At 39.2% G+C, this 17,219-nt stretch overlaps 1 protein-coding gene across 1 annotated transcript in view; it reads right to left on the minus strand.

Annotated features, from left to right (window-relative positions):
- Positions 1 to 17,219, minus strand: part of tbc1d1 (TBC1 (tre-2/USP6, BUB2, cdc16) domain family, member 1) — a 55,055-nt gene that overhangs the window by 27,269 nt on the left and 10,567 nt on the right. The window contains exons 3-11 of the mRNA XM_085459395.1: positions 9,204 to 9,800; positions 4,846 to 4,935; positions 4,654 to 4,758; positions 3,537 to 3,669; positions 3,280 to 3,371; positions 2,289 to 2,405; positions 1,930 to 2,052; positions 959 to 1,101; positions 353 to 613 (exon numbers count right to left, since the gene is read on the minus strand). Coding sequence (XP_085315521.1) covers positions 353 to 613; positions 959 to 1,101; positions 1,930 to 2,052; positions 2,289 to 2,405; positions 3,280 to 3,371; positions 3,537 to 3,669; positions 4,654 to 4,758; positions 4,846 to 4,935; positions 9,204 to 9,800 — 1,661 coding nt within the window. The remainder of the gene's footprint in view (positions 1 to 352; positions 614 to 958; positions 1,102 to 1,929; positions 2,053 to 2,288; positions 2,406 to 3,279; positions 3,372 to 3,536; positions 3,670 to 4,653; positions 4,759 to 4,845; positions 4,936 to 9,203; positions 9,801 to 17,219) is intronic.

The following is a 17,219-nucleotide window of genomic DNA, read 5'->3' on the forward strand; positions in this document are numbered from 1 at the left end:
CACTATAACCATCAACTTTTTAAGCTATAAAAAATATCTAAATTAAATAAAATACTAAAACCAATCCTTTTCTAAATTTCTCATAGCAGCGAGTTCCTTTACACACATGACATTGTACGCATCTTGAAGACACAAATAATCATACTGTATTTGTCTGTTATTAATAAGTGGCACTATTTCTCTTTTATATGTTCATTACGTTTTGATATCTTATAATATTCATTAAGTTGCCTTATTATTACAGTCAACTGTATGAAAGCACAAAGTAAAATTTAACAAATACTATCCAAATAAAATTTCTACTAGTCTATCTGTAAACACACACACAGAAACACTCACATGCTCTACTCACTTGCTCTGGTGGGGAGTGTCCGTGCTGACGGAGTAGTGTCGCACAAGCTTGTGCTTGGTAGCTGCAGTGTGGTCCTGTGGTGGGTGAATTAGTATGTGCTCCGGTGAGTATTCGGCTGAGGAGGGGGTGGCAGGGTGGCTGAAAGTGCTGGCCCGGCGGCGGAAGCCCTGTGGCTGAGCATCCCCGGATAAAGAGGAGGAAGAGTGTGACAGCGGCAGAGAAGTGTCAGTGTGCTTCAGGTCTCCTGTTGAGTTGTGACACCTGAAGATAATAAAAAGGAAAGGAATAAAAATTCATGAATGCAACAATTTCTACACAAGTCTAAGTTTATGATATGCACCACATAGTGAGAGAAAGCTTAATGTGATTTTAAACTTAATCCAATGTACCGCTGAGCAGAGAGTATACAGTGGGTACAGAAAGTATTCAGACCGCCTTACATTTTACACTCTTTGTTTTATTGCAGCCTTTTGCTAAAATCATTTAAGTTCATTTTTTCCTCATTAATGTACACACAGCACCCCATATTGACTTGAACAAGTTCTCACCTTTAAAGCACTGAGTAACCCGAGATATGAGGTAGCCTTTGCATATAGGAGCGTTTACCTGAGAGGGCTGGTTGATCGCTGATGAGCAGGCAAAGGATCATCTAAACAGGGCTGATCCTGGCTGCTGTTGACAGTACAAATAGATGAGCTGCTCTCACTTCCCTCGCTGTTCTCCCTTTGAGCTCTGGCCTTGCTGCTTCCCTGCCATTAACAAACACACGTGTGTTAAACACATGGTTTTTACCTGTGAGCAAAGATCACAAACCAAGACACACAACCTTCCCAACCAATTTCTCAGTGCTTTACTCTATATGTAAAGACTAAAAACTGCTAAAAATAAATATTATAAATATGAACTCTCTCATCCTAACGGGCTGCTTTTTTTCCTGTTACACTGCAAAAACAATGAATAAAATAATGAAAATATATTAATACAGGTTTGCATAATCTATACTTTCAGCTTTATTTCAGCCCCGAACTGTTCACTACACTTTATGTGTAAACTGAGCCACTCTGTCAGTAGATATTTGCTGTGCTTGTTTTCACTCCAAGTCCTAAGCTTTTTTTATCTTATCTTCATGTGTTCTATTGAGCTTTTTATCTAAGTGAGAGGGATGGCAAGCAATTAGTCTGATAGTTTATAGGTCCTCATTTAATTTAAAAAAATATCCAAAGCCTGAAACTGAAAATCAAACACCTACCTATGAATTAATATCAATGTACAGCCACGATTTATTTCAATTTATATAAAATAACAGCACTTCTTGCATGTGGAAAAGCTAAGCTAAATGACTACAACGGTGTAGCACTCTTTGGGAGTGTGGGAGTGGGAATTGTTAGGTACCCACTGTTTTGCACTTTTTAAACACCTACATATTAACATGGGAAGCACACACATGGAGAAAGACATTTATTATAACAACTGTATTTGCTTCTTACCAAACCAAAAGGTCAGGTATGTAATTTGCATATAGTCACATACCAGAACATACTTCTGCACACAAACCAAAACAGAAACAGCACTGTTACCTTCCAGATCCCCTCCAGGGACTCAGTGAGAGAGCGCTTGGCTCGGCTCTTGAACTCCTCGAGTCGCTGCCGGCTGCTACTCTGCTGCTGTGCCTCCACAGCTGGAGCGACATCCTCACACATCTACATACACATAGAGACAGGAAAAGACACAGAAAGCAACAGTGAGCGAGAGGAAGGGAGGTCCTCAGAGGCATGCAATGACGGCAATTTGTGTGTGTCAGAAAAAGGGAATTTTGTCTTTCCTTAGAGGACCAGTCTTTCATAGCAATAATGACAATAGAGAGGAAATGTAGGACTTAAGAGTGTGTTCTGCTACAGAAGTGCATATGTATTTCATAGGGGTGTCCAGTAGGTACCTGTTTGCTCTCCTTCTGCACTGTGTGCTGATGGGTCTTCTGTCTCGCTTCATACAGATTTCTCAAAGAAGCCATTATCAACTCATTCTCTTCCTGATCACTCTTAGGACGAGCCCTCTGGACAAACAGACAGATTAATCAATATATTTGATGAGTTTTTGTATATATTATATATACTTATTATATATAAATGATGGAAATGTGTAAAAATTATGTTTTTTGTTTTCTGTTCTGTGTCCTGTTCTTTTTGTATATGTGTGTTTTTTTGCTGCTGATACAACCACATTTCCCCTTGTGGGACAATTAAAGGATTATTCTATTCTATTCTACTTATATATATATATAAAATTATTATGAGAAATGGAAAGTTTCAACTGGAAAAAAAGAAAAATCTAAAATTGATCACAAGTCTGTTTAAGCTGGTAAGTTTCAGAGAACTCATCTGCAGAAGTTTACATTTGGAAAATAATTTTTACACCTGGTTCCCAAAAAATGGTGAAATCGAGGTACATTAACACCTACAGCACAGTGAGCTAATAAAGACATGCTTAGCTCTGTTGGGTTGCAGTTTTACTACACCACCAGCAGATGTTAGCTAAGTCACACAGCACAATGTATCTGCATTATTACTCTGGCAGTTTCCTTTTAACGTGCCTGCCCTTCCAATAAATACCATCAGCAGACCCCATTAAAAGTACTCAAGCCCATTACTGAAAACAAAGCAAAAAGCTAAGCAAGGTGAAGAGAGAAAAAAACACTGTAAAGGCAAAACTGAGAAATGAGGTGGCAGAAAAATTTAAATTATCTGTGAAGAAAGAAAAATGTATCTCTGTGAATCCCCCTCAAAAAACTTGTGAATCCACATTCATTTATCCACGATAAACTTCGATGACCTTGCTTACTAGGAAGTTTTCATGTTACAACCACCTGAAGGGAAATTTAAACATTTACACCGCGCCCTTCAGGTCAACAGGCACAACAGGCTCATTACCATAGTGTTTTCAAAGACTGAAGCTTGATCATCATTGTCCAAAGTGGCCAAATGTTTTTGAAGCTCCAGTTTAGTTTTAGATGGGTGTAGACCTGAAAATAAAGAAAATACAGAATATAAACACACTACAAGCAAGCCTAGTCTCACTAGAGATTTGTTATACAGCAGCTTAGACAGTCCTAAAAGCCTAAATATAAAGAGTTGTACACATCTACAACATAGAGACACCACTTATAGCTTTAAGGACACCTTCTTACCTTCTATGCTCTCACAAAGCCTGTGGAGCTGCTGCATCGGGCAGCTGTCACACTGCTGGCTCTGAGTCTTTGCATTTTGCTGCAGGGCGGCCACAGAGAACGCTTGCTTCAAAGTCAGCATGATCTCGTCCACCTTAGAAGAGTGAAATAAAATTATTTATTGCCCTCTACAAGCTTCAGTGTTTTTAGGCAAATATCAAATAAATATTAGGATGTATGTCTTTTCCCCAACACTGTTATTGTCAGAGCAATAAATGCTTCATAATAAGTGTTAACTCCTAAATTCTTGGTTTGTGAAACCAGTTTTGTTCAGTTTGTTTAATTTTAATAGCCAAATCCCCGGAGAGCATCTGATTTGCTCCTTTTCTATCCCCAACACTAGAACATCTCCCTTTGAGTGTACAAGGTCTTTAACAACACTAAAGGGAAATCTAGCTCTGCAAACAGGAAAGCAGAGCCACTGCACATCTGGAATCAAAACTCCAGCTCCATATGGGAACAGACATTATGTAATGTTCATTTTACAACCTGTTAAAATGAACTCTGGCAGCTGATGTTTAACAGAACAAGTGTCTGATTCTTTCAAGAAATACAGTATACTCACAGCGCAGAGCTAGCTATCATACAGTAGCTTTTTTTTCCAAACCAAAATTGAGTACTTGGCACACTATGAGTCAGTGGAGCCCAGATGCACTGAGTCATAGGTCCTATGATTTACAGATATATTTAATCTGAAGTGACAGAAAAAAAGAAAACACTTGTGAGAAATTTCACCCTCCTGCCTTCTGGCATTTCATTTTAAATCCAAAGCAAACTTATTGACTCTTAAATGAAGTAGGCTGATCAAATCCAAACACTGAGTGGGAGGGACTGATATTAAAAAAAAATCAATGGGTAAAATTCTCCTTTTCAGCACACATTCAAAATTGAAAAAAAAAATGTAGCTGCACCACTTCTGTTGTAAAAACTCAACAGCTGGCGATAATAACACAAAATGACACTGCGCTAGTGTCCAAAATCTTAACTGTGACTCAGTTATTTGGAGTCTGTTACATGGGAATATTGAATGAACTGTGTCTGGACACAAGCAAGAATCCTTATCAACTTCATGTCTCACCAGTGATTCATCTGTACACTGGAAGACATAACACACGAAGTGGCAGTTTCCCCCTTCCACGGTCTCCCTGCAAATGAAGCCGAAGTGATCCACATGACGAATACCCTGGAAACAGACAAATAGTGGGTTTAAAAAAAAAAAAATCATAATCATAGTCACGCTTGAATAGTAGTAGGACTGTAGCGATCATACCTGTGAGCAGAAAGAAATTTCTTTGAAGCTCTTCTCTATTGCAACTTTCTTAGTGTCTGGACTAACCAAGAAGATCTGAGACCTGCCCACCTAAAACACAAAGAAACACAAAGAAAATACAGTTAATGCATGTGTGTTTATGACCTTACTAGCTTTCTTTCTGTAGTGTGTGACAACTGTGGTGTGGCAGTGACTACAGTTATAAATCTTACTGACAGAACTACTTAACAGAAGTTATATACAGTGTTTCCTTAAATAGTGTCCAGGGCCAACATTTAGTTAAATGCAGAAGGAAACAGAAAGCCTGTGTTTTCACAGGCTTTTATTAGAGGTCGCAAATCACTCTGCTTACTGGATTAAATACTACACAACATTTTTTGTCTGTTGCAAATTATTTAAAAGGGGTAGTGAATAATTATGAACATATCAATAGAAATGTCAGACTTAGCCAAAAGCCTACTATTCATCTGTAGTCCGTGGTAGGTCAGACAAAAACAAAAAATAAGAAAAATAACACACCATCATACTATACAACAATACAGCCCTGACAATAAATATATATAAACTTACAACATGAAGTACAATAAGATAACACAGAAAAAGAAATAAATATGAATGCATATAGAATTAAATATAACACATATGTTAATATGTGTTATATTTAATTCTATATCTGATTAGTGAGTTACAGAATTATGTCTCTTTTTGTGAATAAGAGCGACACAGCAAACTACACAATACAAATTATGACTGCCATCCTTTGCAGTGTATGTGACTTCATTAGGAAGGAGTAAGAAAATGAATGAAAAGGAAACCAAAGTCGTTTTTTCTTCTTCTTTTCATCCAGTATGACACAAAGATGAGATAAAACGAATGACTGCCGTTCACAAAGACCTTTTTCATTCCCAAACTGTCATCCAAATCAGGCCATAATTAGGCTTATACCATGTAGACTGAACCCGCCATCGGACAGCGTTGCTAATCATGCACGAAGTTTGATAAAACAACACAGAAACAGCCATAAAGTGTGAAAGCGGACATTTCATTTAATTTTTTAAAAAGGTTTTTATTGGGAAACTTCAGTCTGCCTATGTAACAGTCCTTTTCTTATTTTTTCCCGAGCCTACAGGGAGTGCAGAATTATTAGGCAAGTTGTATTTTTGAGGAATAATTTTATTATTGAACAACAACCATGTTCTCAATGAACCCAAAAAACTCATTAATATCAAAGCTGAATGTTTTTGGAAGTAGTTTTTAGTTTTAGCTATTTTAGGGGGATATCTGTGTGTGCAGGTGACTATTACTGTGCATAATTATTAGGCAACTTAACAAAAAACAAATATATACCCATTTCAATTATTTATTTTTACCAGTGACACCAATATAACATCTCCACATTCACAAATATACATTTCTGACATTCAAAAACAAAACAAAAACAAATCAGCGACCAATATAGCCACCTTTCTTTGCAAGGACACTCAAAAGCCTGCCATCCATGGATTCTGTCAGTGTTTTGATCTGTTCACCATCAACATTGCGTGCAGCAGCAACCACAGCCTCCCAGACACTGTTCAGAGAGGTGTACTGTTTTCCCTCCTTGTAAATCTCTCATTTGATGATGGACCACAGGTTCTCAATGGGGTTCAGATCAGGTGAACAAGGTGGCCATGTCATTAGTTTTTCTTCTTTTATACCCTTTCTTGCCAGCCACGCTGTGGCGTACTTGGACGCGTGTGATGGAGCATTGTCCTGCATGAAAATCATGTTTTTCTTGAAGGATGCAGACTTCTTCCTGTACCACTGCTTGAAGAAGGTGTCTTCCAGAAACTGGCAGTAGGACTGGGAGTTGAGCTTGACTCCATCCTCAACCCGAAAAGGCCCCACAAGTTCATCTTTGATGATACCAGCCCAAACCAGTACTCCACCTCCACCTTGCTGGCGTCTGAGTCGGACTGGAGCTCTCTGCCCTTTACCAATCCAGCCACGGGCCCATCCATCTGGCCCATCAAGACTCACTCTCATTTCATCAGTCCATAAAACCTTAGAAAAACCAGTCTTGAGATATTTCTTGGCTCAGTCTTGACGTTTCAGCTTGTGTGTCTTGTTCAGTGGTGGTCGTCTTTCAGCCTTTCTTACCTTGGCCATGTCTCTGAGTATTGCACACCTCGTGCTTTTGGGCACTCCAGTGATGTTGCAGCTCTGAAATATGGCCAAACTGGTGGCAAGTGGCATCTTGGCAGCTGCACGCTTGACTTTTCTCAGTTCATGGGCAGTTATTTTGCGCCTTGGTTTTTCCACACGCTTCTTGCGACCCTGTTGACTATTTTGAATGAAACGCTTGATTGTTTGATGATCACGCTTCAGAAGCTTTGCAATTTTGAGACTGCTGCATCCCTCTGCAAGATATCTCACTATTTTTGACTTTTCTGAGCCTGTCAAGTCCTTCTTTTGACCCATTTTGCCAAAGGAAAGGACGTTGCCTAATAATTATGCACACCTGATATAGGGTGTTGATATCATTAGACCACACCCCTTCTCATTACACAGATGCACATCACCTAATATGCTTAATTGGTAGTAGGCTTTCGAGCCTATACAGCTTGGAGTAAGACAACATGCATGAAGAGGATGATGTGGACAAAATACTCATTTGCCTAATAATTCTGCACTCCCTGTATATGTAGACAACGGCCTTTATTTACATCTACCACGACCCCGACCATTATCAGTTTTGAAATTCTCTGAACACAGCTATTCCCCTCCCTGCAGCGTCTCTTTCAATATGCCTTTCTGTATCAAATATTAATAACATAATTAGAGCCTTTTGAGAGGAATGAAGATATTTGATCTGTGTCTCTATAACTGAAGCAAAAGAGAGGCGATGATCGCACTGGGATGAGGCTACTCTGGCAGTAACAGGATGTATAGTTAGTGTTAATAATGTGTCTGTATCTGCTGAGCAGAGCAGGACACTGACCTGTGACTATTTCCTGTCTGTAAAACAAACAGGGAAATTCCTGTTGGCAAGAGACCACTGAGGTCATGAAAATGTCAATTAGGGAGACTCATTTTGAGCAGCAGTCAGCATTTGTTATTGCGGAGTCATTATATTTTTGTCTTTATATTTGTTTTCTTCTCTGCCTTTTTGGCCTTGAGCAACTGGATAAGGGGCTTTATTTTTTAATCTTGAACAGCAATTTATTGCACTACTAACATACTTTGTATTCTTATGAGTATGAATGTTCTTTGGAAAAATTTTTACAATCAAACTTCCTGTGGATTCAATAAATTTTGGTACATTAATTTAAAATGGTATGCATTATGGGTGATAAATTCAACAAAGATAATGGGACCATGTTTTTTTTTTTTTTTTTTTTAACTCAACGTTGAATCTGTAGTCTGGTATTTAAATCTGTTCAGAAAGCCAGAAATGTCTTAATTGTTCTCACAATCAACACTATGCATCTGGAGACCATTTCAGTCAGCATACAGTGATAAGAGGGTAGCGCCCAGAATATGTCGCCAGTCTATCAAAGCTCCGACACAGAGGGACAGACAACCATTCATGCTCACATTCAGACCTACAGTGAATTGAGAATCACTAGTTAACCCAACAAGCATGCATTCGAACTGTGGAAGGAAGGCAAAAAGCACCCAAGCAAGCCCCATCAAGCACATGGAAAACATGCCAACTATTAGGACTGTGCCATATCATTCATGGTAATACCGTTATAAATTTTTACTTGACATAAAAGTGTCATATAATGGTTTGTGTGCAAGCCTTCAATGGCAGTTTAGCACCTAACAAGGGGAACTTCTTCAACAATCTTGAACAAAGAGCAATACTTTGCAAAATATGCAAGAAATCTGTTCCTGCTACAGGTGGAAACAAACTTGTTCCACCACTTGAAGCAAAAAGCACACGATCAAGTATAACCAGGCTGAAGAGGAGATACTAGCAGCTGGCGATGTGTGACCCAAATTCAACAAAATGAGTCAAGCATGTATTGCTAGATACACTCGCTAGTTACAGGAACAAATACTGGAAATTACTGATGTGGTCACATGGTGGCACCTTGTTTGAGTGTGTCATCAACAACAGCATCTCAGTGAAAAAAAGAATGGAGGATAATGCCCTTCATTTACTTACAACCACTACGCCACCGTGTTGACCTCTAATTACACTGTCATGCAATATTTATATAAGTAACATTATAATAATAAAAATTATGCTTACAAGTCCTTAATAGAGAACAAATACAGATGTTTGGAGCATCCAAAAGAGAACTCAGAACACGCCTTCAATTTTATGTGTGTGTGTGTGTGTGTGTGTGCGCGCGCGCCTTTTCACCCACCATAAACAACATGGTCCTATTCTCCTTCAGGCTGGTGGGCTGCACATCAGCGGACCGCGTCTGAGGATCGGTAGTGTTGCTGTTAGAAATCTCTGGTGAGAGGCCATTCTCATCCAGGGCCTGTAGGCAGGGAAAGCTGGGGTCTCGCTTGAACAGAATTGGGCGTTTCCCAGTGGTTGGGCTCTCTGCTGCACCGTTACTAACAGCGCCACTCCCCAGTCCATTGGATTGGAAGGTTAATGCCCTCTTCAGCCCACCCACCAATCCCCCATCATTTGCCCCTTTATCAGCTGTCCCTGAGCCACGCAGCTGGCTGAACTTCTCGATGCACTCGTCAATCAGGGCAGGAGGGGCTTTCTTGTGAGCAACACTAACGCGGCCGCAGTATAATACCTCAAACTTTTTGGCAAACGCTGTCGGAGACACAGCAGCGGCGGGTGCCATGGAGGTGGTTGTAGTAGAGAGAGCGCAAATCCACGTTTCAGAGGAATCGCTGCCTCCAGAACCCGTGGAAGCCTTGTTGGAAACGGTGGTGATGTCATTGTTGCGTGCCGAGCTTTTGCCAGCCTGCCTCAATGTACTGATGATCTCAGGAACCTGGAAAGATAACGAGAACATCATTAGAAGTACTGTAAGGACTCATTATGTAATTGTAAGGCATTTAGCTAGAAAACCTATTTTTAGACTAATTGCATAAACAGAGACTGCGGAAGAAAACCGAGCTCTTAGTGTCACATTACATCCATTTGAGCCTAAGCAAAGACAAACAACTTTGAAAAAAAGCTTAACTCAAAATGCACAAAATGCTCAAAAACATTTAATCATGCATTTAATCTCTCTTCAATCCCAACCAGCCAAGTGGGGAATTTATTTAAAATCATCAACATTGCCAGCTATACTGTATATGTTCACAGCAACACGAATGATTGACATTCAAACAGAAGTATTTCCAAAACAACATTACAAATTTGAACCTGTACACTGTAAAAATACTTTTACTTTTTTTAATGTATCCATAAAAGTGCAGTACAATAACCTACACATTTCATCTAACAACAAAACTGTCTTTAGGAAATTATAGCCTGTTGACTATGTGCAAACAATGCAATTCAGCACTATGTTTAAGTTTCAGATCTTCAAAGTTAATGTTTAGTAATGCTTTTTTTTTTTTGGGGGGGGGGGGGGGGGGGGGATGCTACTTGTGTAAAATAAATTTCATTTGTTCACATGCTTTGACCTGGTGTGGTCCTTTGTTTGTGGACTCCAAAGTCATCACATACATGTTTGAACGTTTGAGTAAAATGTATTTTACACCGATCTTACACTGATACGAATCCTGCTGGGCTCAGACATTTGATATTGCTACTACTATTCGACGGCAATGCTTGCTGACATACTTACTTGTCTTTTTCTTTTGAAAGAATATTTATAACACTACTAATAAAACCCCATGAGGTGCAAAAGTAAACATTTCACAGGGAATAACTCATTACTGAGACCTTTACTCTTGCGTGAGTTCAAGCACTACCATCAAATTTCGTCTTCTAATAATATTTTTTGAATCCTTCATCCATATAAATTCATTCAGGGTCACAGAGTGACTGGATTCTACCTCAGCTGTATATAGCTGAAGCCTGCCTACGAGACAACAGGTGGGATACAATGTGGACAGATTACCAGGGGTGACCTATCGCAGGGCTAACACAGAGAGATAGAAAATCATCCATATTTATGGCCAATTTAGAATAACCAATTTACTGAACATTCATGTCTTTTGAGTGTAGAAGGCAGCCAAAGTAGGCCAGCCAGCCAGTCTATTAGCTGACAGTGCCAACCACTGCATCGACGTGACACTTAATGTTTTAGTTTAAACTTCCCTTATTATTTCTAAAGTGGTGATTTCACTGAGTCGTCACACTGTTCATGCATTCAGGTTGCATGTCCACAAACAGGTGGCTGCCTACAGTAGCAACAGCAGATAAACTAAAACAAACACAAAAGGCGTACTTCAAAGAACAACTTTTCCATCCATCGATGTAGATGCCACACCTCACTATGAGCTAACCTGCCAAATGGTGTGAAGAGTATTTTGAGACCCCTGAATAAAGCAGCCCTTGTGTTGTCTTCTGGTGGTGAAAAAAAATGCCAAATTGGGACCTCAAAGCAGGCTCTGTACTCCTGTCCCCTTTAGATGCACCTATTTCTTTTCTTTCTGAATCTTCTCGAGTTTCCTCTCTTGCCCTATAAACTGTACCACTGCATTGAGATCTTATGGTAGGTACAATTTCAATCCAAATTTTTACTGGAAAAAGTATTTTCCTATTCCTCCATATAACTAAACAGGATAACAGAGACAGAAAAGGTGGAAAAGAAAAAAAAAGGAGAAAAAACTGCAATGCTACAAAACATATTATACACTCACAAGCTCACACAACAGAGCAATGAAGAGCACTCCTAGGTAACTTAGACATTATGTTTCAATTTAAGGCAAAATGTTTTAGGTTATCTGTTGTTTGGCCTTGTTGTGCTGAACATTTCAGAAAAAAGTTGCATATTTAAATAAGTATCAAGAATAAAGAGCTCAGAAGTGTCCATCTAAGACATATTTCTGGCAACCTCGCAATTGCAGTTTAATACTCACTCTTTCCCTGGCTCCTCTTAGCTGTGTTGGACTTGGATTACCTCTTAAGGGAAATATCTGTCTCTCAAGTTCAGTTAAGCTCACTAGCTGTGTCCGTTTGGACCGGTTAGAGCTCTGAGGGTTGAGAGGGGACAGTTGAGAACAAATGAACTGTAACTGGGTTCTTTCCCCACACAAAAGCCCTTTTCTGTAGCTACACTCTCCACATTAACACAAGGTCCATTACCATTAGAAGAGTCTGACATGTTGCGTGTGCCAATTATAAAGATGGAAAAGTGACACAGAGAGAAATATAAGAAAGCCTAACAAAGCTGGGATGCTGTGTGATCTAGTCGCACAATCGGTGTATCCTCAATACTGGCTTTGTTACATAAAGCTCACTCTTTGACCATTTTCCTATACAGGGACACTCTGTGCTGTTAATTTAAAGCCTTTTCCTGATTACTCACACATCGAGAACGTTCTGTTATCCAGGCAAAACAACTCATTAAGCCACTCAGGTAGCTTAATGTATTTTGTGATTCTTGCAAGGCTTATTTTATTTTCTTGCACACACTTTGATTAATGTCTTACTTTATTGCTTGGCTCTAGTTATAAAAGCTATGCATGACCAGAGAGATCAATTCAAACAGCCTGAGGCTTTTCTCTGGATAATTGGTCCCACTTCCTTGTTTTAATCTATTTACAAACAAGCACTGGACAGAAGATAACGCCATACAAATCAGAAAACAACCTTTTGCTGTCTACAGTATATGTCCTTCTCCTATTGTGGACCACACTATCATTGTACCACACCAAGGAACAAAAAGGAGGAAGCAGATGAGCTAAGCAGAAGCAGCGGTTGAGCCACATTGGTGATGTCATTAATGACAGATGCCTGAGCAGCTACAGTCTGACAGACAAACTTCCAGCAAGGTCTTGCCGTGTCTTGCCTCAGCATGAGGTGCGCGCTTTTAGCAAAACAAACACATAACTCTCTGTCCTCACCTGGAAGCTGCTCTGGATAGGTGTGTCAGCCAAATGTGTAATAAGTATTCTGACTTGTTGCCTTTTCCTTTTTCTTTTTTTCAAGGATATAAAAACATTATGAAGGGTTCGAACATAACCATGTATGTTCATAAGTACTGTTCAGTTTTGGGACTTCACTTTTAAAGGTTGTGCACAACACTGCAGCGCTTACAGGATTACCAAATACATTCCTGGGTGACACACCAACAGTTTAAGCTTTCGGATTTGTGTCTGCAGCACACAAGTACACAAAACATTTTGGTCTTAGTGGTGAGAGTTTAAATTAAAAAGACAAGTGCACAACAACTTTTTTGTAGGGAATGATTATGAAATGTAATTACTGACGAGATCCAAAACTATCTCAGTACCCACCCCAACCTGCCACCAAACACAAGCAAAGGTAGGAATTCAGACTAGGGCTGCCACAAACGATTATTTTGATAGTAGACTAGTCAGCAGCGAAGCTGAAGCAGTTGCTGCTGACCGACATCGATGGAGATCACTGCCTGATGCGCCGCCCGGCGTAGGAGGAACTAAGTGCTAAGTAAGTAAGACTAGTCACCGATTAATTTTGCGATTAGTCGACTAATCAGATCGTGCATCCATTGGACGTAAAACGTACAGCTTATTGCACCAGCATCCATCTGCTCTTATATAACTATCATTAGCTTACAGCTTTAAGTGTTTAAGGTATGTGCTAACTAAAAATAAGGACAAGATGCTAGTTTATTAAATTTTAATGAAATTTGCAGATTGTTTCGGTGAAGTTTAATAAACTCCTTGCTATCTAAAATATAACGGGACACCGGAGTATATTCTCGAGCATCTCACACTTCTGATAATCAGCTGTCTGCTTGACGTTTATTCAGCTGTGTAAAAACTAGAACTTTAATCTCAGCCAAACCGATTTACTCAGGAACAAATAAAATACTGAAAAAAACCAAACAATAACATTTTTAAGTTATCTAAGTGACTTATATATGTTTAACCTGAGTAGCGAAAGATGGTGGTGGGTTTGAAAACGATTTGCCGGGAGTCCGGTGTTCTCACGGGCTCTAGTGAGCCTTGCCCCCGGCTAGCTATCGACCTGGTGGGTAACAGACGTCTCCGAAAACGTCGGAGCACTTTTAAAAATATGTGGTATCTTGATGAACTGAGCAAATATTTGAGGTTTACACAGCTACATTCTTGCCTGAAATATGTTAAACGTTTATTTTGTGACCCAGAAAGAATAATAAGAGTAATATTAAAACTAACTAGCTGCCGCCATTGTTGGAAACTGAGCTGGGCTGCGCTATGAATTCTGGGACAGAGCTACTTCTTCTTCGGGGTTTAACACCGGCTGGCATCCTTGTACATGCAGTGCTGCCATCTTCTGTTTCAGTCCGTTATTACACTCATAAATCCTACTACTTATTCCTGCGTCTTTTGTGATCTTACAAAGCTTCAAACGACGCGTCGAGTATTAAATCAGTCGTCGACGATTTTGATAGTCGACTAATCGTGGCAGCCCTAGTTCAGACTTGCAATCCTTGGCTACTTCTTACTCCCAGGTTTCCAGCTTTTTTTTTGCTCTCAGTTGCATCTAAATGCAGCTAAATACCATCAACTGCATTTCTTCTTCTTGAATATATGGCATACAGATACAAGTTAAGTACTGGGTCCAGTTGAATCCCCGCTAAAAAAAAAAAAAGCACACGAGCAACAAATTTATCCTATAACTAATTTCAAGATTAATTTTTAAAAGATTCTCAATACTGCTGGCTGAAATGCAACCCCAAACCATTACAGAGCCTACATGGTGTTTTACAGATAGCAACAGATACTCACTGTTGTACATCTCTTCTGACCACCTCAGTACACACTGGCAACAATTCAAACCAAATGTTCAAATTTATATTCATAACGCCAGAAAAGTTGTTCCCACTGATTTTCAGTCCAGCTTTTGAGTCATCTGGCATACCTCAGGCTTTTCTCCCTGTGCCTCTTCCTTAAGGATGCCTTCTTGACAGCCTCCATTCCTCTGAGACCATTTCTGATGAGACTGATGCATCTCTCAGGTCCTGTGCCAGGTTTCTGCTGCTCTCCTATATCTCAATGACATGACTTTCAGATACTCTTCATGTGCTGTATATAGTTTTGTAAGCGTTGCCACTTCTTCTTTTGTCCTGCCCTTATCCATTTTCCTCAATTTTTTTAAAGAGAGACTGTACACCACGCTGAGATCAGCACATAATTCGGACTGAAAATGAGTGAAAAAGCAGCCAATGTCCAAATAAAAACTGACATACCTTCATAAAGTCTGGAGAGCTACTTGTCAAGGCCACTATAAAAACTGCAATAAAGTCTGAATCTTTGGAAGTAAAATATAGAGATGAGAGCCAAATCAAGACCTACGCACAGTACTATATTTCTTTCAACTACATTTTTGCTTGAATCACTCAAATAAATAACTTAATCAGCAGGGGAAATGAAAAAAATACCCCAAAATGACACTACGACCAACTGCAAACCTAGTTACTGCAGCAGCAATCCATCACAATTAATAAATGCTTTCTTTTTAAAATGTATTTGTCCCTTTACTTATTCAGACTCAAAGATACTTGTTATATATCATTTTGAGTATCTTGTGGTCCTCTCTCTTGAAACAACGCTTCCTTTCCTCCTTTGACTGTCACTCACTCACACAGGAATCTAGACACCATGTTTCTCACTCTCTGCTTTCTACTGCCTACTTGCTTTTAATCATTCTGTGAAGAGTGAAGTCTGCTATCTGTCCACTAACAACAGACTCTTTGCTTTGCACCCCACCCCCCTTCCTCTTCCTCCTGCTTTCACTGCTCGACTCTGAAACACTTCAACCAACAGATACATTTAGTCCTTGCCAATGGCTCTCCTCCTCCGACTTCTTTTGTGTCTCTCTGTGACAAAAGATACTGAATAGCCACTTCTTTACTGTCCTTGTTAAGACTTTATCTTACTGTATTTCTACACACAACTTGAGTTTCATTTTTTCTGCACTTGGTAATTGATAACCTGTTTAACTGCACGGCATGGCGATGTTATCGCCCTCTTCTACATCAGGTAGTCACTGCCTTGTAAAATGCACTTCACATAACTAGGAGGCAGAGATTCTTGCGTAATTTGGCGAATGACAAACAGCTAAAGCTATATTTATAGTTTTTAGAAGTTTAATGCAGAAATCCAGTAAACAGCTTTCTAGAAATATAGCTCAATTTAAATTTGGTGAATGAAAAGTCAAATTCATTTGTATGTCATCATGCTTTTTAATCTATTCTCATATAACCTTTTGGTGAGTACTCCTCTACTGCTTCCTTCCTCTTCCATACTTCTCGTAGCATGCTAACACATCTGTTTTGGAGGTTTGAAGCAAAGCTGACAGAAGTTTTGCTTGTGAGGGTGCAGCCCTTGCTAAAGGCACACAGCACACATTATCTCTCACAGTGGAACGTTTACATGAAGCCGATCTCAGACAGGAAGGCAGTTGGACGGCCTCAGGCAGTGACCCACAGACTCGGCCTCTCACAGAGGAACAAAACTGAAAAAGTTTGATGTCCCACACCATACCACAATTAAAAAGAAGTACTGTAGTAATGGCCTCAAAAAAGGAGGAAGTTACACAAGAAAGACAGCAAAAGAGAAGCTGCAGGTCGGCACAGTAAACAAAACAAACCTGTTGGTGTTTTTCAGAAAGAGAAAATAAACCTCAAACATCAGAATATAACATGAACCAGGACAAAATTGTAGGTAAGCGCCTGAGGAATATTGTAAAAATGTATTTTTTTTTCCACAAAGAGGCCCCTATAAGAAACTCTTAAAACAATAATCTCATTGACAATCTTTTTAAAAAGAATCTATAAATATGGAAATATTTTTCAGTTAAAAGTTCTTTTTTAAATATTTTTTATAGCTAGACTTTCAGAACTATCTGACCCCAGGGCTATTTATAACTTTAAGGAACTCCAGTGCAGTGAGACTCACATCATTGGTTTACCACCAAAATCCAATAACTAAAACACAGCAGTGCAATTTAAAACCATGATGAATGTATATAACTAAATTAATTAATTATACTCCAAAGGAAAGTATCTATTTTAACCCAACAATATGTATTCTAAAACAAAAATAATTTCAATTTGATTTCAATTCAGGTTTATTTATATAGCACCAAATTGCAACAACAGTTGCCTGAAGACTCTTTATACTGTATGGTAAAGATTAGAGCTGGGCGATATATCGAGTTTTTAAAACATATCGATATATTTTTATACGAGATATAAGATGTGACAATATCCTTTATATCGATATAGTCTATGTTACGTTATAATTATAGTTGTGGAGCCGCA

The sequence above is a fragment of the Copadichromis virginalis genome, linkage group LG6 (assembly GCF_057382275.1).
Source record: "Copadichromis virginalis isolate Kocher_CV1m ecotype Utaka linkage group LG6, C_Virginalis_male_GT1.1, whole genome shotgun sequence".
In the NCBI taxonomy this organism is placed as follows: domain Eukaryota; kingdom Metazoa; phylum Chordata; class Actinopteri; order Cichliformes; family Cichlidae; genus Copadichromis; species Copadichromis virginalis.